At 34.6% G+C, this 22452-nt stretch overlaps 1 protein-coding gene across 2 annotated transcripts in view; it reads right to left on the bottom strand.

Moving 5' to 3' along the window:
- Positions 1-22452, bottom strand: part of cacng3b (calcium channel, voltage-dependent, gamma subunit 3b) — a 105553-nt gene that overhangs the window by 57353 nt on the left and 25748 nt on the right. The window contains exon 1 of one of the 2 annotated variants that reach the window (XM_688207.9): positions 19058-20095. The exons of the other annotated variant lie outside the window; for it this stretch is intronic. Coding sequence (XP_693299.1) covers positions 19058-19268 — 211 coding nt within the window. The 5' untranslated portion in view covers positions 19269-20095. Of the gene's footprint in view, positions 1-19057; positions 20096-22452 lie in introns of those variants that run through there. 2 annotated transcript variants of the gene reach the window in all.

The raw sequence follows: 22452 nt of genomic DNA, 5'->3' as shown, positions 1-22452 counted from the left end.
ACAGTTCGAACCGCTGTGGTTTAAAAACCGTTCTTACAAAATCATTTGAAAAAAATCAGTTTCTAAATGTACAAATCTTTTTTTCTTCTTCTATTGAACACAAAAGAAGTTGTTTTGAAAAAGGTTGCTGGATGGTGGCCATTGACTTCCATATTATTATGATTATTTTAACAATAACAGAAATTATTATTACTGACAACAGGTTGAAATTTGATAAAAAAAAATAAAAAAAAACAAGAACTAAAAATGTCACTGAATTCAAATATTTAGGTGTCACGTTGGACTCAAACCTAAATTTTAAAACTCATATTAAAAAACTTGCTACCACACTAAGATTCAATCTAAGAAAGTTATATATATTAGAGATTCTTTGACTTATGAGGCCTCTGATTTGTATTTAAATGCTATGATTGTTCCACATTTGTTGTACTGTATAACGGGCTTGTCTCAGGCATGTCAATCTTCTTTAACACCATTGAAATCATTATACAAAAGAGCACCTAAAATTCATGACAAAAAAAATAATTATTCTTAATGAATAATTTTCATATTTGGGTGAACTATCCCTTTAATTAATCTATTATCTATTACCTATTAAGTCACAATTGTTTAAAACAATTGGTTCTAAAGTGTGATTCATTTAAAAGGGAAGGAAACAAGTCTTCATGAATGAATCATTGACTCAAATGATTCAGTCAAAAGCATTCATTCACAAATGGAACACTGTAGTGTTGGGCTGCACATCTTTTGCTCCAGCAGATAAAAAGGTAATACTGTATGTAACTCTCCTATTGTTAATATTGTATTTTTGAACTGTTGTATAAAATCAATATTGCAATTACTTATTGTGTGATTACTTAATTATATCATATTGTGACAAAGTAGGGAGGTTCAGTTTTCCCACAAAGAGATTAGTGCGTTGTGCCGGAGGAGCAGTTGCACAGGAGACGAGAGCTGCGTTTCCCCAGGGTTTAATAAAATGACAGCCACACTCATCAAAATACATGGGGATGGGGAGGAACAACACATAAATTAACTTCCAACTTGAGTCACAAATAGAAAAAATAAACAATAGGAGAAATAGAAGTCTCTTTGTCCATGAAGGCATTTATCTCAATGTTGCTTGTTATTTTTCCCCTCATGCGTCACTGCACCATGTGCATTCCTGGATTAGATTTTGCCACAAAACACAATAATCAGTGTAAGTGACCATTACTATATCTTACAAATATATATATATAAAAAAAACCAGACAAATGGATAGTTTTGCTTTCATTTGTTGAATTATAGACTCATTCCAATTGTATTCTAGAATATATTGGACTCTTTTTTTCCAGCACAGTAAGTGACACTATATAATGTCATTTTTTCACATTGTTAAAACAACACATAATTAGGGCCAGACAGAATCTGTGGCCATTTTTTGATTTTTCTGCTGGGAATTTTGTAAAAAATGAATCTGCCGATTTATGCGGAATTATTTTAGGAGTTTAGGAAAAAAAAATACATTTTTAACTTTTAACAAATTTTCACAATGCAAATCCAATTGGATCCACTTATTTGCTCATCAAATAAGTCTCTCATATAATATATATATTCATTAAATGTTGTAATACTAAATGTAATATAGTGAAATGAATTTAAAAACTGAATAAATATAAATTTGCACACATTTACATAAGTTAATATAGACTCAATGATGGGCTAAAAATCTACGGAAATCTGCAGATTTCTGCGCGCGCAGATTTTGTGTGGGCCCATTTATGATTAACACTTGTTATGACCAGTGTTGTGTGTAACTTATGATTAACACTTATGACTAGTGTTGTTAAATTAATAATTAAACTGAAATTGAGTTGAAAAATTAAATGATTATTTACACTGAAAAGTAAGTGATTTGTGATTACAGTTACTTTTTATACACTTGCCCTAAATATCTTAAATAAATATATCAGTTTTATATAAAACAATTTAGAGCGGTAGAGTAATTTATATTTTGAAGAATAATTCTATTGTTCAACAAAAGAACATTTATCATTTATTAAGACAATTGAATATACTTTTATTGTTTTGAGAAATACACAAAAATTGTTTTGAGAAATACACAAAAATTGTTTTGAGAAATACACAAAAATTGTTTTGAGAAATGCACAAAAATTGTTTTGAGAAATGCACAAAAATTGTTTTGAGAAATACACAAAAATTGTTTTGAGAAATGCACAAAAATTGTTTTGAGAAATGCACAAAAATTGTTTTGAGAAATACACAAAAATTGTTTTGAGAAATACACAAAAATAAGTTCACAAAAATATACAGTATAAATTCATAGAATCAGAAGTATTTAGTTGTTGTTTTTCAACTTTTTCAAAAAATAAGAAACAATGAAATGTACATTTTTGCCAATATATGACATGTATGAAATATGTTTTCATTATTTTGAAACATTTACTGTTTTGATACATTTGACATGTTAATTTTTTAAAACAAAATGAAAAGGTCCTGTTTGATTCAAATTAAATTATTTACGTGTTTATTTTCTATTGTCTATGCCAGGGATGTCAAAATTCGGTCCTGGAGGGCCAATGTCCTGCATATTTTAGTTCCAACCCTAATGAAACACACCTGAACTGGCTAATCAAGCTTTTCAGACAGCTGTGTTGAAGACACCCCTGGTCTATGCATTGAGATTAGATCACTTGTTGAGTAATTAAAGGGATAATTCTCCCCAAAATGAAAATGTACTTATTATTTACTTTAACTAGTTCAGAACCTGTGATTTTGTTGAACTCAAAACAGGATATTTTGAAGAAAGCCGAAAACCTGTATCCACTAAATTCCATGAAAAGCAAATACTATGGAAGTCGGTGGATACAGATCTTCAACTTTCTTCAAAAGATACTTTTATATTCAAAAGAAAAAAGAAACTTAAACAATTCTAAACAGTGAGTGAAAAAGGGGGGAGTTTTAGGTGAACAATCCCTTTAAATTACTTTTCAGAGATATTTAAAAACATCAAAAGTAATTAAAAACATTCATTTAAATACAGGCTAAAAAAATTATTTTGCTGCTTGTTCCGACTAAGTAAAATAAACTTAAACAACACAATTTTTGAAATTGTTTAGGACAACATAATTGTTTTATGTTCAGTCCACATAGGACAACCTGAATGAATAGCTAAGAACCCGGCATGAAAATCATTCATTCATTCATTCATTTTCTTTTAGTCTTAGTCCCTTTATTAATCAGGGGTTGCCACAGTGGAATGAACCGCCAACTTATCCAGCATATGCCCTTCCAACCGCAACCCAGCACCCTGCCACTTTAAAATGATGTAACTAGTCATCAGCAATGAATTTCTTTTTATTTGAAATAACTCAGCCAACATTTCTTATGCCAACATTGTTCCTACGTGCCATTCAAATTGTTCAGTAAACTCTGCTCCTTTTAAATTCAGACAATTTATAAAAACGACATGTTAATCATCAGCGTAACAGCTATCATCCTCAGTGTGAATGGGCCTTGCATGCTTGATTGTGCAGGGCAGCTCTGAAAGGGTCATTCGAGCAAGTTATTAAAGTTAACCCAAAGCACATTCTCACAAGATCTGACGGAGCCCCATATGAATGCAGATCAGAGGGCCGGGTTCACCGCGCAACCTCGCTTTCTCCAGCTCAGACCCATAGGAGTCGGGGCCGGCTGTGTTATCTCTTGTCGCGAGCCTCTGAGATGGGGAGGAGACGCAGGGAGCTATTTTTGCAAGCTTAACCAATGCTGTTAGAGGATCTATCAAGAGTAATTTGCCTCACAAAGGTCATCGCAGCCAGGGGCAGAGGCAGCATCACAGGCAGGAGCAGTGACTCACTACGGTCCACATTCTCCTGCCGGCTTCACAGGACGCCATGTTCCCACCACAGCAAATCAACACACTGTCACGGAGGGATAAACTGGCATCAATACTCTATTGATTTTGCATGGCATTAGATATTAATACATCGGTTCGCTAAATGTTGCACGCTTTCTGAAGCCCGGCCTATGGAAAGTGGAAATAATTGTGCTCTTAAATGGAATAGTCACAGCGCACAGTGGTTATGCTGCACGTTTGGGAAATCACTGAATGCTGTACACTCCAAAAAAAAAAAAATAGAGAGGAACGTGGGATAAAAAGGTCCTTGAGTTTTCATCTGCCGTCTCATATGCGCACCAGCAGCGCTAACTCGGAATATGACAAACAAATGATTCATCAGTAACTTCCAGACTATAATTCATTATTAATTCATGAAACTATTGAAAGAATATGTGTGCACAAAGATAAAAACATAGATGTTTTTATCTTAAATATTTTTATATTATTATAGTTTTGCATTTTCAAAAAATTTACTCTATTTTGATACTATTTTTTTTCATTTGATGTACACTTCAATTGAGTTTTAGTTAGTTTCATTTATGTTTTCATTAGACTTAGTGTAGTATTTATTTTGTGAACATATTTCTAGTTAGTTTTGGTATTTGCTGGAATATTCATTAATTGAATATTGATTTTTCTTCAATGTCAAAAATCATAACAATTTATTGGATACAAATGAATAATTTGATTCACAGAATTCTGTTATCCTCAGTGCAATGCAAAAGTTACATTAGGGGGGGGCGGAACAACTTTCTTTTCCTGACTCCAACTTATATAGGCAGCTAATATTAACAGGTGGAGTTTAGTGAAATTTGTCACTTGTCAATCTTTGTCCAGTCCTCCACTGGCCGCACCCCAAGTGCTCTTTATCTATGGATTCTCTGCACAACAATAAAAGCAAAAGACTTTCTGTGCTCTGTGTTCAGTTTTAACACCTTTCTATAGACAGGAAGTTTCTGCAGAGCTGAATTTAATGTTGGACCAGCATGTATCTACTTCTGCAAAAATGCTAATTAGTATGCACAGCATCTCACACACAACAATAAATTCAGTTAATATATGACCCTTAAATGACCAATTCAAATAATTGTTTGATGAAAAGAAAGAGACAAAAATAATAAAAAACATTCCTTTTTCTCAAAATATTAGTGATTCTAGTTTAGCAGAGTTAACTGATTACATACAGTGTCGACCAAAGCAAAGTTTAGTGTTTGCACAACTTACATTTATTTTTGTGCACACATCTTAGTAATAAAAAATAAAGTGATTATTTAAACAGACATTGAATCCAAAACCATAACAAACACAATAAATAAAAGTAAAAATTATTAAGAATTCTTCAGACAGTCTTCAGACAGTCTTCTTCATATTAAAGATCAGATTGTGTATTTTGAATTGCCACTGTGTATGAAATGTGCTATATAAATAAATTTGCCTTGCCTTGCCTAGTTATATATAACTATATATTTATAATATATTTATATATTTAGTTAACCCTTGTGTGCTGTTGGGGGTGTTTCATCCACTCAGGGATGATTTTTTTATCTTAATTTGGCCACAACTTTCTTTGTGTTTGATTTTTGGTGACAAATCTTATTTTGACACATAATTTGGGAAATGCTTTGAAATGTTTCAAAAATTCAATTCAATGTGTGTGAATTGAATAGAATCTTATTTGACAGATTTCAGACACACTGTACAAAAATACAAGTATCCCAAACATTTTCAAATAAAACCGTTAAGGGTAAAAACACAATAAAGCCATGGGTTTGTTTCCATTGTGGTCCTCGCTGTTAAAAAAACAAAGTTTGGCTGCAAAATACCGTTAACGCATACAATAAACAGAACCTCCACATTTTAAAACAGAAACAAAACTATTTACAATACATTAATTCATTCATTTATTTTATTTTCAGCTTAGTCACTTAAGCTTCCAGCCACAACCCAACAATGGGAAACACCCATACACTCTTGCACCCAGAGGAAACCCACACGAACACAGGGAGATCATGCAAACTCCTCACAGAAATGCCAACTGACCCAGCCAAAATTCTTGCTGTGAGATTATCTGTGACGACCTTAATTACAATACGATAACATATTAAAAAAACATCATCATCCACTATGCAAACTAACTATCCTCATCAAACAACCGTTCATTTGAACGCTTTTTTTTAAAGAGAATGAGATGAGAGAGAAACCTTTGTGCACTTATCTTGATATGTCTGAGAAAATCAAAACAAGCAGCTCAGCACTTAGAACATATTAAGTGTACTGTTTGTACAGTATGCACACACACTACAATCTGCTGGGGTAAATTCTATATATTGTAAAATGTTTTACCCCGTAAAACTCCATATAAAAGCCAGAAACTTTTTTTTGCACAGGCCTATGTAACAGGGTTATTGCTGCCAACTGATGATCAACAGTAAAAGATTACACATTTTACCTCAACAAGGAAAACCACCAACATTAAAAAATGCCTGATTATATCCTGTCATTGTTTTGCAATCAATAAAATGTCATTATAATCAAAGTCAAGGGGGCAAAAACAGCCACAAACATTATGAAAGAGTAGTACATTTGTACTAATACATGAGGGTTACACAGGCATAGTTTACGTTTTTGGCAAATGTTGAAGTTAGAAAACATTTTATGATTATATAAAAATATGTTTTCATAATCTTGCAGTGCACTGATGTGTTGGCTGTAAAAGCGTCATCTATAGGTACTTATATAAACAGCACAAGCACATATTTTCCACCACATCTTATTAATTCAGCTTAATAATTCAGAAATTAATTCTGAATTATTCTGTCAATTATTATTTTATTCTAGTTAATTTTTATGTGACTAACAGTATTTTTTCAACGACAGTTCGTTTAGTAGTTGTCAACAGTTTCATTTTTATTTATTGTGAATTCTTCATTTTATTTCAGTTAACCAAACTATTTTGAACCAGCAATTTCAGTCTCAGTTTAAGTTTTCATTTATAAAATAACCTTGATTTGCAAAGTAAAGAAGCCAGAAATAGTATGTTTAGTGTAGCTTGAGCTGCAGATCCGCAGCTATGCAGAAACATGCATGTACAACTGACTACTAATGAGAGCTTTGCAATCTGGGTCTGTTTATTATGTTTGAATTAGTTTTAAGGACAGACGATGTTGACCGAGGATCTTGCTTGAGGCGTGTGTCTTTAGAGAGAGTCAAGAAAGGAAAGGTTGTTTGGAAAGCTCTTATATGGAGATGGATTGGGCGTTTTTTTTATGCAAATTACTAACTTTAGAAAAGAAGTTACTCATTCAGGGTACTCCGAATTCAGTGACATTAGTATAAAGTTAAGGACAAATACAGCTAATTAAATGTTAATTAACATATTTTTCTCATGTTTTGAATTGGCTAAGTTCATAAATGCATTAAGCTATACTAGCTGGTTTATTGTTGCATTATCAAATGAAGTTTTATAAAATAATTTAAAGATCAGCATGTGATATGATTGATCTCAGCTGGTCTTGCATCAATAATCATTGCTAGACCAATCAGAAGAATTCTAGTATCCAATAAATAAGCCCATTCATCCTACCTTGGTTATCTTCGTTTTGAAGAAACCACCCTCCACCCCATCTCCCTATTTTCTTCTTTACCAGGGGGAGCATTCGAGACCTATCTGATCTTAAACCCCCTGCCATACTACATTAGCTAAACATTAGCTAAGTGTGAACTCTTGAAATGATTTACAGTGAACATGGGCTGTTAATTTAACACACAACAAAATGATTGTTGTTGTAATCTACATTTTGGACAGATTTTATTATATTTTGACAAACATTATTTGCTTTACATTTATATTATGGAATAGACAAAATAGTTCCAGTGGTGGAAAGATTACTGAAAAATCATACTCATGTAAAAGTACCTTTACTTGCCTAAAAATGTAGTGCAAGTAGAGTACTGGGTATCTGTTATAAATATTACTCAAAGTACAGTATGAGTAAAAACTAGACCTTTCAAAAGTACTCTAGAATAGTGAATGGTTAGTATTATACTGAGTAATTAGTAAATGTGTGTAAACGTAACATTCTGTAGTGCATTTACTTATTGCCTAGCAGGTACACAACGTCATAGGACGTTAATATTAGGTTAGATTTAGGTCGTAATATCGGGTGACTAAAATTCAACGTCTAGCCAGCGTCTAAGGACTATTGGTTGATTTCAGGTTGTGTTGGAAAGTGACCAAAATCCGACATCGAGTCAACATCTTTAACCAACATCAGATTAACGTCAAATACTGACATTTATTCGTCAAGTATGGCAACCAAAATATAACATCTGATAGACGTCATAGTGGTAACATCCACACAACGTCAAGCTGTAACATCATTAGACGTTGATATTTGGTTGATTTTAGGTTGGACGCTGGACATTGACGTCGGCCTGACGTTGAGGTCTGACATCAACCTGATTTTCATTTCCAAACAAAAATGTAACATCCCCATGATGCTGGGGGACAACGTCAATCTGATGCCATGCTAATGTTTTGTGCCTGCTGTGTTTAAGGCCATTTCGGCCATAGCACAGTAATCATCCGTCATCTTCTCATCAGTGACATGCATCTAAACAGTCTCTGGGTCAATGTGTGTAAAGATTTTACACATCTTCTTGGACACTTTTAATGCTTCTAAACAGTTTGCTGCACTTTTAAATCGCCTATGTCTTGAGGTAATTCAGTATGATGTGATCTACCTTCTATGTGCGTCTATTTGATTGGACAGTAATCACAGGACTGATTTTTCTAGTCCCTATAGACAAGAAAAAAAATGAAGTAATGACTGCAGGTTGAAGGAAAGTAGTGGAGTAAAAGTACCAATACTGCAGTAAAAATGTACTCAAGGGAAAGTAAAAGTACACGTTTTTAAAACTACTTAATTATAGTAATTTGAGTATTTGCAATTTGTTACTTTACACCACAGTCTGTCTGTCTACCTATCTATCTATCTATCTCCTTTGCCGACAATATAGCTATATTAAAGATATCATATATAATCGTTGCCTCAAAAAAAAAAAATTAATAATAAAAAAACCCTGACTCAGTCTGTACTACATTATTGCTTACACACTTTCACCAGAAAGAACAGGCCACTTTCTTGTTGTCATTTCAAATCACCAATTCTCCTCACATCCCCCCATAAGTCCTTACACAAAGACGTGAAGGAGTTCATGTCAGCGGCACTAAATGAAAATACTGAAAGCATATAACAGTTATACTGACTGGGCTTTAACACAAAGAAACATTCATTATTAATTTCTTCTGCTCATTTAAATTGCCACCAGAAAAAGGAAAAAAAAAACGAAATCTGCTAGCGTATAGATAAAAAGCGGATTTCGACAATGTACTGCAAAGTGCTGACAAGTTTCTTCCATTACCAGTGCCATAATAAATGAAGTCCACCGTAGCCGTGCGTATTAGCCCAACCTTTTGTTCCCAGTCTAACAGCCCTCACTCGCACCTTCAGTGCACATTAAAAAGCAAAAGCGCAGGCCCGCAGTGTCCCGAGTGGCAGTGTAAGTGGTTACAGGGTTGCATGTTCACATCCCAATGAGTTGATCTCATTTGAGGATACGCATGCACATCTCTTAATGCATGTTTGACACATGTTTGAGATGCTGCTTGCTGATGGCCGGACAGCATCTCACACTTTTGGTATTTCAGCTTCTCCAAAGCCTTCATGAACGAGGGGAGGAGGAGGAGGAGGATGAGGAGGAGGAGGACGGAAAGCAGGGTTGAGGATGGGGGAAGGTATGGAGATAGAGCAGTGCGGAGCGGCTAGTTTCCAAGGAGATGTGTGTGCGTGATGAGAGTGTATGAGACAGGCTTTGCTTGGTTGCACACTTGGAAGGGAAGAGTCCCTCTTCATCACTCCCTGCTTTGCCTCTTTCTCTCTCTCTCTCTTTCCCCCTCCCTCGCCACCTTAGTTCCCAGGTCATCATTTATCCTGAGCACGGCCAAACCGTTCCCCTGAGATCCACCTGCACTTGAGGACGCACTGCATTAATCTTACACCTCCATTCAGCATATGAACCTGTGTTAAATTCTACCAGAGCGCTCCCTTATTATTACATACATAACCGCTAATGCGTCTTCCTATGATGACATGCCATGCAACACGCCGTATATTTAACCTTCATATTCTGTTTGGGAGGCCTCCGGGCTGTTTTAATTACTACTTTAAAAATATGCTTAATTTTCCAAGCATCTGGTTTAGACTCCTTGACTTTTACTGATCTTATGAGAATTGATTATAAACAATTTTTTTAATTTTTCTAAAAACATATTACATCACTTTTGTTTGGGTCTTACAACGTCTTGATATAAAACATGATTAGCAAAACTACTAATTATTTCAATACATACACATTCATTCCTAGGTTATATTTAAATAATACAAATAGTAATTGTGTGCCTTCACAATATCAGTGATATTGGAATGATGCATCTCTTTACCAGAAAGTGAGTAGAAAGACTGAAATATTAGTATATACTTGTAATACTTAAATGTCCACAATGCTCACTAAAGCGTCACATCTATTTATGTCATAGGGAAAAATAACAACAAAAAAAAAGGGAAGGAAAAAAATTTAATTGATTTAATATCGAAAAGGTGCTGCATACCATTAACATTTTTCAAATCTATCTATCTATCTATCTATCTATCTATCTATCTATCTATCTATCTATCTATCCATCCATCCATCCATCCATCCATCCATCCATCCATCCATCCATCCATCCATCCATCCATCCATCTATCTATCTATCTATCTATCTATCTATCTATCTATCTATCTATCTATCTATCTATCTATCTATCTATCTATCTATCTATCTATCTATCCATCCATCTATCGCAGGGGTGCCCAAACTTTTTCCTGTGAAGGGCCAAAAACCACACTTAATTGCGGCTAGTGGGCCGAAGGTGAATAGTTGTCATGAGTAATTTTCTAATTTATTTATTAAATGCTTAACAATGACTAGAAAACATTGCCTTAAGTATTTTTATTACATTTTAGAATGAAGTTATTACAGTAAGACAATCTTAGTGATATGGGAATGATTCATCTCTTATTGTGCTTGTCTTGGTTGAAGGCTAAAGTAAAAAAATTAATATTTACACATTTACTGGAAAGTGAGTGGAAAGAGTGAAATATAAGTATTTATTTACTTGTAATATATTTAATTATTTTATTAATTTTTAACTATGACTAGATAACATTGCCTTTAGTGTTTGTTAACATTTTATAATGAACTTAGTACAGTAAAAACAAAACAATCTTATTTAAAACAGATTTATAACAGATACATAGTTTTTGCCTTTATTTGCTCACCGATTTCTTCTACAGTCCTCTCTGTCGAGTGACAGTATTTACATTTTAAAACCATATAAGATCCATTTACAACATTTAATTGAAACATTTCATTTCAGTTTGCTCTAAATAAAGTAAATAAAAAGCAATAAAACAAGCAAAAAAGATTACGTCAAATTACAAATGGCGATCTCTGTGTTAAATTTGACTCAACCCACTCCATCATTCTCATTCTCCCCGCAGATGGGACAGTGGACCAAATCAAGTTACAATGGGCCAACGTTTTTTCTTTCTTTCTTTCTTTCTTTCTTTTTCTCTTTCTTTCTTTCTTTCTTTCTTTCTTTCTTTCTCTTTCTTTCTTTCTTTCTTTCCTTCCTTCCTTCCTTCCTTCCTTCCTTCCTTTCTATCTATAGTATCCATCCGTCTAGCTAAATCTTTAATTTTTTATATCACTTTTGTTTGGGTTTTACAACGTCTTGATATAAAACATTATTAACAAAGCTACAAACTATTTTAATACATACTTTACACATTCATTCCCAGGTTATAGTCAAATAATACTATCTAAAATAATAATCTTGTGCCTTCACAGAATCAGTGAAAGTAATATACTTTGTAATATACTTTTGCATTTTAATATCTTTTAAAATGCAATTTATTTATAGGATTGCAATGCTGAATTTTCAGCTTGTGAGCTTTTAGCTTTCTTCTGTCACATGATCATTTAGAAATCAATAGTATGCTAATATGCTTATTTGATGCTCAAGAAAAAGGATTTCATCATTACCATCAATGATTAAAACAGCTGTGCCGCTCAATATTTCTGGGAAAGCCATTATATTATAATGTTCTTTCGTGAATATAAAGTTCAAAAAATGACAAAGCTTTTAAAACATTATGAATGTCTTTGCTGTCATTTATGATAAATGGATCTCTGCTAATGTTCCAAAAAATAAACAAATAAATGTATTTGTACCAAAAAGCAGCGTATATCATAAGGGTCTCTGTAAACCAATACATGAAAGAACAATAAATTAAAAGAACACAAAAGCAATAACTTTTAATAAATATGTGCTTTATGGAAATCAGTGGATCAGCATGCAGTGAATCACATCTTCACACTGATTCATATTTTTCCTATGAATTCTAATGGACCAATATGGTGTTTGCATTAAACATATGACTGTATCAGCCTTTGGCATTTGTAATTATGTGGTTGGAATCATGATCTAAAGCAAATATTATGGCCCATAAAATTCAAGTCGCACTTCAGTTCACAGCTTTTCAAGGAAGTCTTGATCAGTGAAGCTGTTCAGGCCCCCTGCAGAGACACAGTCATTTCCATATTGGCAGACAGAGCTGTACTTGATGAACTCAACCTGGAGCATTTAAGACACCTGGCTGCTGAACAGGTAAAGGAGCTGAAGAGAAAGCTAGCAGGACCTGACACAAACTTTTAGTATAATTACTCAACACTAATAGCTTATTCAAAGATACAGTGCTCAGCATGTAGTACACCACCCACAAGTCTCTCATTTACATTAATATTTTCTATAGGATGCTTTACAATATTTGTGCATGTACAATAGTTTAGTCAGTACTGAAGCCTAATCTGGAGCTTATCTAACAAAATAACTTACAATGATGATTCAAAAATTTGTCGCCCACATTTGTGTGAGGAGAAAAATATTAAATATATACTTTCTAAACTAGAAAACATAAAAAAAGAGAGAGAAACAAAAATATAAACAATTTTGTTAATGTTGTAGTTTGTAATTTTCTATTGCAATATTTTGCAAGAATTTAATTGTATTATCTTTCAATTTCTAAAGAGGTCCTGTGACTAATTTATTATTTTAATAAATATATCTGTTTAATAAATCGGTTTTGTTCACTGAGAAATGGATAAAAATAAATTATATATATATATATATATATATATATATATATATATATATATATATATATATTTTTTTTTTTTTTTTTTTTTTTTTTAATGGGGTGTACTCATTTAGGCTGTGCACTTCATGCAACAATAGGCACTTTTAAATCAACACCAATATTCTGTTGTCTTTTTCAGAGTGTAAGCATCTCTCTTTTAAGGTTCTAGTTGAAAATTATAAGCACCCGAAATATCATAATCAAATGAATAGCTCACCCAAAAATGACCCAAAAGTGTTGACATCATTTACATATTTAATTTCATTCCAAAACACTGTGGCTTTCATTGTGGAACATAGGAAAGATGCGTTTGTTTGTATATTTATTCATATATTCATTCATTCATTCATTCGTTTTTCAAAAGTCAGAAGGGTCCAAAGTTGCTTTAGATCCCACCAGTTGCATTGGACAAAACTGAAATCTTCAAATCATTTACCAATTTTTTTTAAATAAGCGGAGTTTAGGAATTATAAAAGTTCAGTAGCAGGGCCACACCTAAACCAATCAGCTTCCCTCGTCTACTATTTAGGGAAAGTGGACCCTCCCTAAGCCGTTTGACGCAGATTCTCGCTCCCTCCCACCCATTTCCCTCTAAACGCATTCGTTCTACACAACCCCCCCATCCCAATCCCTATCCCTCTCCTCTTCCACAGGCTGCATCGGGGGGTCTTCTAAACATTCCACCTTCACCTATTAGACGAAGCGCTAGTCTCCCTGGGTCATGACTACCTGAGTCTCCCTGGACATGACTACCTGATCAGCCGGTTTAATAATCTTCCCATACTTCTCTTCTCAAACTTCATAACTATTACCTACTTCTCTCAAACAACTTGTAATAAAGTTTCACAAACACCGGTTGTGGCAAGGTCCTAGATGGTGAACACTTATTTCATATTTATTTCTGAAATATGAAATAAGGGGAGTAAATAATGAGAGAAATAAAATTTTTAGATGAACTATCCAGCTAAGTAAAAGTACAATTAAGTATATGAAGATTCCAGGTCAACACATTAAATAAATTAACATGTCAATATAAACAAATATAAAAAATAAAATATTTAAAAGTTACATATTTTATATTTTTATTTTATTTTATATTTTAAATATTTAAATTGGCTTTTTACTTTCATAGTTTAACTGTACAAGTGAGAAGGAATATTTAATGAGAAATTTATTAAAAACTAAGAATGTATATATATATATATATATATATATATATATATATATATATATATATATATATATATATATATATATATATATATATATGAATTAAGACTTGTATTGTGAAAAGTGGCCATTATAAGAGAATGCTTTTATAAAGGCAGTTCAGTATTAAATAATGCTGACAACAGTCCCATGGTGCAGAGCATTCAGTAGGGGTTTTGTTACCCTTGAAAACATGCTGGAAGGCAGTAAGAGGTTTTGCACCTCAGTGCTGAGAGAAATCATACAAATTAAAGTATGAATGCATTTTATGAATGCATCTCTGAAGGTAAATTAGTCTCTTGTGAAAATTTTTAAAATGATGTCTAAAAAGGCCATACACATATTGTGTCTAAATTGTTGAAATTCATGACCATTTAAGTCAGTACACAATTCACACTTAAATATAATCAGATAAAATCAAACATTGTGCATATTAAATAGGGGAATAAGTAGCATTTACTAGAGTAAAATACAGTTGGCTAATATATAATCATATATTTAAATCAACCTTATGTCATCTAATGAAAATATAAAATAAAAATGTGCTGGTTTTCCCTGTACAGTACGATAAGGATCCGCTGTTCATCCACTGTGGCTGAGCTTTCACTTTTGTTAGAGAAAGTGAAAGTTTTTGCTTCTCAGCTGAATGAAAAGTTCACATTCTGAAAAGTTGAGCTGTTTTCATCTTCCAGTGGTGCAGACATGCATGAGTGTCACAACACCAGTGCTCTCTGTGAGCTTGCTTGTAATGTAAGATATTTTTTTATAATTAAACTGCCTCTGTCTACTGTGGTTATTGAGGGGAAAAAGCTCTGTTTATGCTGTTCCATCTACTGTAAGAAAGTGAATTTCCATTTTTATTCAGCCTCTCTGTTGTTTTTGCCTCTCATAATGCAAATGTCAGACTGAAAATGTATGCATAGTAGTAAATGTAAAACATCTATAGTCATTTAGCATTTTGGCTTATTTAGAAAACTTATAGTCTGAAATTTGAGACTTTTTATAGAACTTTGTCTAAACCTTTTGTTTAAAAATGCATACCGTAGTGTGTTAATGGATAACATGTTACATTGCAAGTGTATTTAGGAAGCATTAAAGCAGGGGTGTCCAAACTTAGTCCTAAAGGGCCAGTGTCCTGTTGAGTTTAGTTCAAACTTCTTTTAACACACCTGCCAGAAAGTTTCTAGAATCTGTAGCAAGAGTTTGATTAGCTGGTTCAGGTGTGTTTGATTAGGGTTGGAGCTAAACTCTCCAGGACACCGGCCCTCCAGGACAGAGTTTGGACACCCAAGCATTAAAGGGTCTAGAAACATCAAAACACATTTTTTGAGCGGCTGACAGTCATATACATGTCCCACACTGCTAAAAACACTATTAGGACATATATATTTAGCTAACAAGTGAAAACTGATTGGAGACATGGGTCGTCAGTGTTGTGTTTTTAAATGTGCTGCAAAGGAAGTTTTGTTTCTATTTCCCCGATATGAGAGCCCAGCTCCACTCACATGTGTGGATTACAGTGCTCTAACACGGGACTAAAATATGTTTGTAAGAAACATTTTTTTTACCAAAGAGCTTTTCAAATGTGGAAATGGTGAAATCGATGAACTCGTCTTGGTTGCAGTTCATGTTGATCGACCGGTCTCTACAGGTTTGACAAGTGTGGGTTCAATGTTCTTTGTGTTTATTCAGATGGCGAAGTTAGTTAGTATTATCAGCAGTACACTTTCAGTTTTTAAAGACAGACCTCAGTCAAAATGATTTAGTTACTAAGCTTACAGTAATATCACTACCAGAGCTGGGTGTAATACGCTCAACAGCAAAGCGTTACTGTATTCTAGTTACATTTTTGGGGAGCGCAGTAATGTAACGAATTACTAAAGTCAATGTAATTGCATTACTTATATTACAAATATAGTTTTTACAAAAAAAAAAAAAAGCTTAATGGTTACAGGTATCCAGTTTTATTTGTTTCTTCTTTTGTGTAAAAAAAAAGAAAAAAAAAAGTTTGGAACAAGTGGATGAGACAATTTTAAGTATTTTAAGGACAAACTCTTTAAGTCTTTTGAATATGTCAAGCTGCGGTGATCAACCCATTGTAATGTTTTTAATGAATAATAAATTACTGAAAAAGCAGCAGTATATTTTGTATTTTTATAGATATATTTTATGTTTTAAAAGTAACTTAAAAGTAAAGTTATAAGTAATCTAATTGCTTTTTACATCAAGTAATTAGCAATGTAATCAGGTTACAATTTTCCAGTAGTCAGTAATTTGCAATCTATTACTTTTTTTAAGTAACCTATACCCAACACTGATCACTACAATATTATGGACTGAAAGTCTTCCACTTTCACACAGCTTTCAGATCTGCTGAAAATGCTACTCTCCGAGTTTCTATCTCCCTTGAGTCTGTGTTTGTGTTGCTGGTGTCAAAATCAGCTGTTGTGCATGTGCTGAAACTCCCCTTTTCATGCAAACCCTTTCCTCTTTTGCCACTCCCACCGAAACAAACTGGAATCACAAACTTTCCTGACTTTTTTTTTCAAACTAGAGATGTGAAAACACACTGCTGAGATGGTGTGTGTGTGTGTGTGTGGGGGGGGGGGTGTCTAGGCCGTTTAAGGATTGTTAAAATCTTGAAATAAGGTTACAAAGGTCTAAATGATGTCAGCATAATAGAAAATTTGTTTCCACACAGTAAATACAGATATTTTGATTGAAGAATGTAAAGTCAATTTTTTTTTGACAAAATAACATGTACTGATGAATCATTCACAATAAACCAGAAATGTGCATTAAGAAAGTAAAAGGGGTCAAAGATGATTCCTTGTTGACTTTGAACAACATCAACAAGAAAGCAAAGCTGTCAGGCATGGAGGAACAGACTGAGGGGCTGTAAAGCAGCACACACTTGAAGGTTAAATTCAGAGAGGCTGGTCAGACTTGTCCAGCAGAAAGCCTCATTATTACCTTCCTCAAAGATTTATGTGCGGACATGCATAGACTATGACTCGGAGAGTGATAGGTTTCTACTTAAACAGATCAATCCCTCGTTGATATTAAGCAAATAAATCATGCGAATCTTTTTGAAGTTTAAAGTGGATCAAAAATGGCTGTGGGTATATGTGCACTGGCTGACAGTGACATACACTTCAATTAAATTAATACTGAAAAGTCAATCACTGGATTTGTGTAATCTGCCATGGCCACATCTATTGGATTGCGCCCATCCCTTTCAATTAAAGATGAGGATCTTCCCATCACACTGCAGTCATGTCACCTCTCTGCGTTCCCTGGGGCAGGAGATTAATCAAAGTTTGAAAAGACATTATGAAGTACATTATTTCGCTCCCAGTCAAGCAATGTCAGGGCTGCCAAAACCTAAACTGCACAGAATTAGAATGAATCCATCCAGAGGACAAAGGCAAGGAAAGAGAGGGAAGATAAGGAGGAAAACAGAGGAAAAGGATGAGCAAAACGAACAAGACTTTATCATGTTTTAGGGGTATATGCTGCGCATTTGAATTAAAGGGTATGTTTAAAACTCCACAGGGTGTTTGGTTCAGCTCACTGAACTTATGTAAGGCTGTAGGCTTGTAGTTTGAATTGACTTTGATTTCTCCTTAAAAAGCTTCTCTGTGTGTGAGGTGGGAACCAAGCCCGTTTAGAGAACCATGATTGACAGAATGCTGATTACTGTTTCACGACTACATACAATGCAACCAAATATAAATATATTCTTATCATTTTTAGGGCTTAATGTGGGGTACAATATGGGCAAACCCATATTAAATTGTTTAATACTAAATTATTAACTCAAATTTAACAAATAAATTGGGTGTGTCCATATTTTACCCACATATAGGTTGAAGCAAACCCAGCATTCTTAAAGTATAGTAGAATATATGCAAGTAGCAGATTTATTGCCATCTTTATTGGTAAAATTGTTGCACTGACGTGAACAGTGATGGCGAAGTATTCTGTTGCTCATCATCAGCTTGCAATACCGAGCGATTTATACTTTTGTAGAATAGTGCTTTTATTGAACTGCAATATAAGGTAATCGATATGATAGTTCGTCTTATTTTGAATAGACAAGTGCATGAGTAATTAGACAATTTGCCCCTGATCTATTAGTTATAAGATGACTGCAATCATCATACTGCTTATTAAAATGACTTGATTTGTGACTTCAACAAAGCTTCAATTATCTTAAACCCTTCAGAATGATCTAAATATCGGAGCATTCAAATAAATTCTGGTGATAGATTGAGGTTAGTAGTGCTTCCAATGTGTCACATTAAATAATCCTCAATTAGAATGAACGCTAGTGTATCCTAGAAAAGAGACAGATAGATAGATAGATAGATAGATAGATAGATAGATAGATAGATAGATAGATAGATAGATAGATAGATAGATAGATAGATAGATAGATAGATAGATAGATAGATAGATAGATAGATAGATAGATAGATAGATAGATAGATAGATAGATAGATAGATAGATAGATAGATAGATAGATAGATAGATAGATAGATAGATAGATAGATAGATAGATAGATAGATAGATAGATAGATAGATAGATAGATAGATAGGAGTACTTTCACTTTCAGAAGCACATGAGACGCCTTACCTTCTAGACAGCAGGTTCTCCAAAGCCCTGAATGGGTCATGACTTCCTCGTTCTTCCTGCTCGTCTCGTTCTCGTTATTACTTTTGACCCGGCACACTCCTCGAGAGTACAGCCAGTAGTCCGTTCCCACAGCGATAGTCATCAGGCTGAACGCGGCGAAAGCGCCCACTGTGGTGATGAGCATTTGGACTCCTCTGTCACACATCAACATTTTGCCTCATTTCAGGATGGGGGGTTAAAACAGGGTTCTTAGCGCGTCTCGCAAAAAATTGAAAAACCTCCTAGCCTGCCTGGTGCGCGGACTCCATGCTCCAATCGACTTCAGAAGCCCATACCATTATCATGTGTTGATTTCTGGGGTGTCGAGACTGTTGCAGTCGCTGTTGCTGCTTCTCAAGTTCAGCAAGAAGCCTCACAGTGTTTCCATCGCTTACGCGGAGAGCTGTTTGTTTCTCATTGTGGGCTGTGGAAAAACTGTCACAGACGAGCAGTCTCTCATCAGCACCACAGCATTTTTGCAATTGAGGTACTAGGCTGAGAGAACGACACGATGTGACTTCACAAAAACATCTTTGTTTCCCGAAAAAAAAAAACGGCAACAAATCAGCGCTCGCGCACGGTGAATAAGTATGAAAAACAGTGTCCCTCGTTAATCCAACGGAAAACACCTTCGTTCAGTTGATGCATCCGGAATTTTACTGTGAAACACGAGAGAAGAGTAAAATATCCCACTTCATGATCAGCTCGTGTCTCTCCCCCTTCAGATCTGGCGAATATGAACAAGATACATTTGATCATGTGTGGAGCAGCATGTTATGAAGGCACCTATCAAGAAGTGATCGTTTAAACAAACAGAAATCCCAGCACTTGTAATTGCTGTCAACGGTGATGCTGGTCCCCGCAAATGTGTCTTACAGCAATGACAGCTCCCACGTTCCTCCCGAATCCGCTTGTTTGAAACACCGCCCACAGAGGGAGCGGAGCCGAGCGGAGGGAGCGCTGGCTGCTGTCCGCTGCTGCCGCTGCTGCTGAATGGACGGAGACGCGCGTCTAATCTCCGAGTTTCTCCCCGCACAGCGCCCCTGGCTCAACCAATGTGCTACTTAAGGCCTTCATATGCAAAGATATGGGCAAGAAGCGATGCATGAAAAATCGGACCCTGGAGAACAGGAAGGTCCTTAAAGAGCCACAGACAATTCTGATGATTTCCTCCATGGAGACCTTTATATGGGCAATTCTGAAGAGTTTTATAGATCACTGGTTTCACTGGGTTGATGGCAGTACAATTAAAAATTGCACGATTTGCATTGACCTAATTTTCAATACAGTTGGGAACCTCCCTCCCAAAATGCTTCTTGTTCGGATTCTCTTTTCCTTGAGAAAATACTGAATGTGAAATGAACAGTGATAATGGTACATCTTTTAGTGACTCACTAAACATACAGTTTAACCAATAAGGTCTGATTATTTAAGAAACTACTCTATTGAAATTATTTCAGTGATATACAAACAAAAACGGTTAAGAAAGAGAAATTAGAAGGAATCACAGTTGTCGTTGGATTTGATCCATTCAGCATAGACTGCTGCAGCTGTGGCATCAAAAAACAGAAGATTAAAGGGCTGCTTCTAAAAATGGAAAACTTTTGACCATTTCTGGCAACATTTAGGCTTTTCATTTAAATAGCCATATTTTGGATGCCTGAAATGGTTTAAAGATGGATTTCCGTTTCTGGGATTCCGAAAAAGTTTTCTTACTGTTAACAATATTGTTATTGTCTCTGCACATTTGTGGATGTGGATCTACAGTATGTGGATTGCATGTTTATATAGAGGCATATTCATTGACAACTAAAACAACACTGGTGGACTATACAGGGCCATATGTACACACATACTTAATAACCCTTCAACTAACCTGGCATGACCATAAAACAACTTTTTACGCAATTTGTTATGGATATGTGTGGGGAGTTATTGTTTTCAAATTTTGATATTTGTATGCAACTTTGTTCAAAACCAGAAAATAATATATTGCTGTCATGCAAAAAAAAGTTATTATGTTGTTATCATGCAAACTCATTCAAATTCACCACTGGTTCCCTCAAGATTTTCCTTTAGGCTTATAAAATGGGGTTTTTCATTAGTGGCTGAAGTCAGTCTTAGCCTACTGTATATTTTTCGACTGCAACTCAATCAAAATGCAGCTGTGCGCAAGTATGAGCACATCACCCGGGTTTTATCTTCTCTTCACTGGCTGCCTGTACATTTCAGGATTTTAAGTGTCTGAATGGTGTTGCACCTCTTTACCTCTCGGAGCTTTTCTCTCTCTTACACTTACTTTTCGTTCGCTCAGGTCAGCCCACCAGCTTCTCCTGGGTGTACCCTGGACCAATTTAAAGCTCAGAGGGGATTGGGCTTTTGCTATGGCCGCGCCTTAATTTTGGAATGGACTGCCATTGTATATTAGGCAAGCCTCTTCCTTTACTGTTTTTAAATCTCTTCCTAAAACCCACTTGATCAAATTGGCTTTTACAGCATGTTGGAATTTTATGTTTATTTTATGTTTATTTATTTATTATTATTTATTTGTGCTATGCTTAGAATTAAGCCCTATTGTCAGCACTGTGGTCAACTGTGTTGTTTTAAAGTGCATTATAAATAAAATTGAAATTGAAAATTGAATTAGATCTGTAATAAAAATCTAAATGCTCAATAATGCTTGGATATTTACACTCAAAAATATGTTGTTTTAACACAAATATCGATAAAATATAGACAAATGCAACATTTAGATAACATTTTTCATTTAGAAATGTAACCCGATCAGGGATTGAAATTAACTTTTTGGATCACCAGTCACCGTGGCTAGTTTTCAACATTACTTGCCACTCGCCATATTCACTAGCCACAATTTTGTTGTTGGGAAAATATTTTTTATATACATAAATTTGACTTTGGCATGCTTGACTTGATTTATATTTTGTTTTATTTCCACATATGCCTCCTCATTCATTTAACGTTTTTGTATGACCTATAGCTCAATAAGCATGAGCAAATGGGCTGTGGTTATTACTGTCATCTCTCATTGGGCAATCCTTATTGCTTAACATTGCTTTTTAAGAAAACTTCAAATTAAAAATGATTTTTAACCAGCCAAAGTGGCTAGTGGGAGTGACTGTCTAACCCGCCACAACTGAAATCTACCCGCATTTGGCGGGTTGACGGTGTAAATGTCAAGCCCTCAACCCAATGGTTGCATTTTACTCTAATTTGTGCCGAAAAAAAAAAAAAATCAAAGTGGCTCTACACATTTTAATGATTGGTTTATCTTTTGGAATGAAGCATCCAAGTATTATCAATTTATGTTTACCACAACTCAAAAGGACTTCAATGTA

This window comes from Danio rerio, chromosome 3, assembly GCF_049306965.1.
Source record: "Danio rerio strain Tuebingen ecotype United States chromosome 3, GRCz12tu, whole genome shotgun sequence".
Lineage (NCBI taxonomy): Eukaryota > Metazoa > Chordata > Actinopteri > Cypriniformes > Danionidae > Danio > Danio rerio.
Note: the sequence above shows the minus strand (reverse complement) of the source record. Positions and strands in the feature narration are given on the sequence as shown.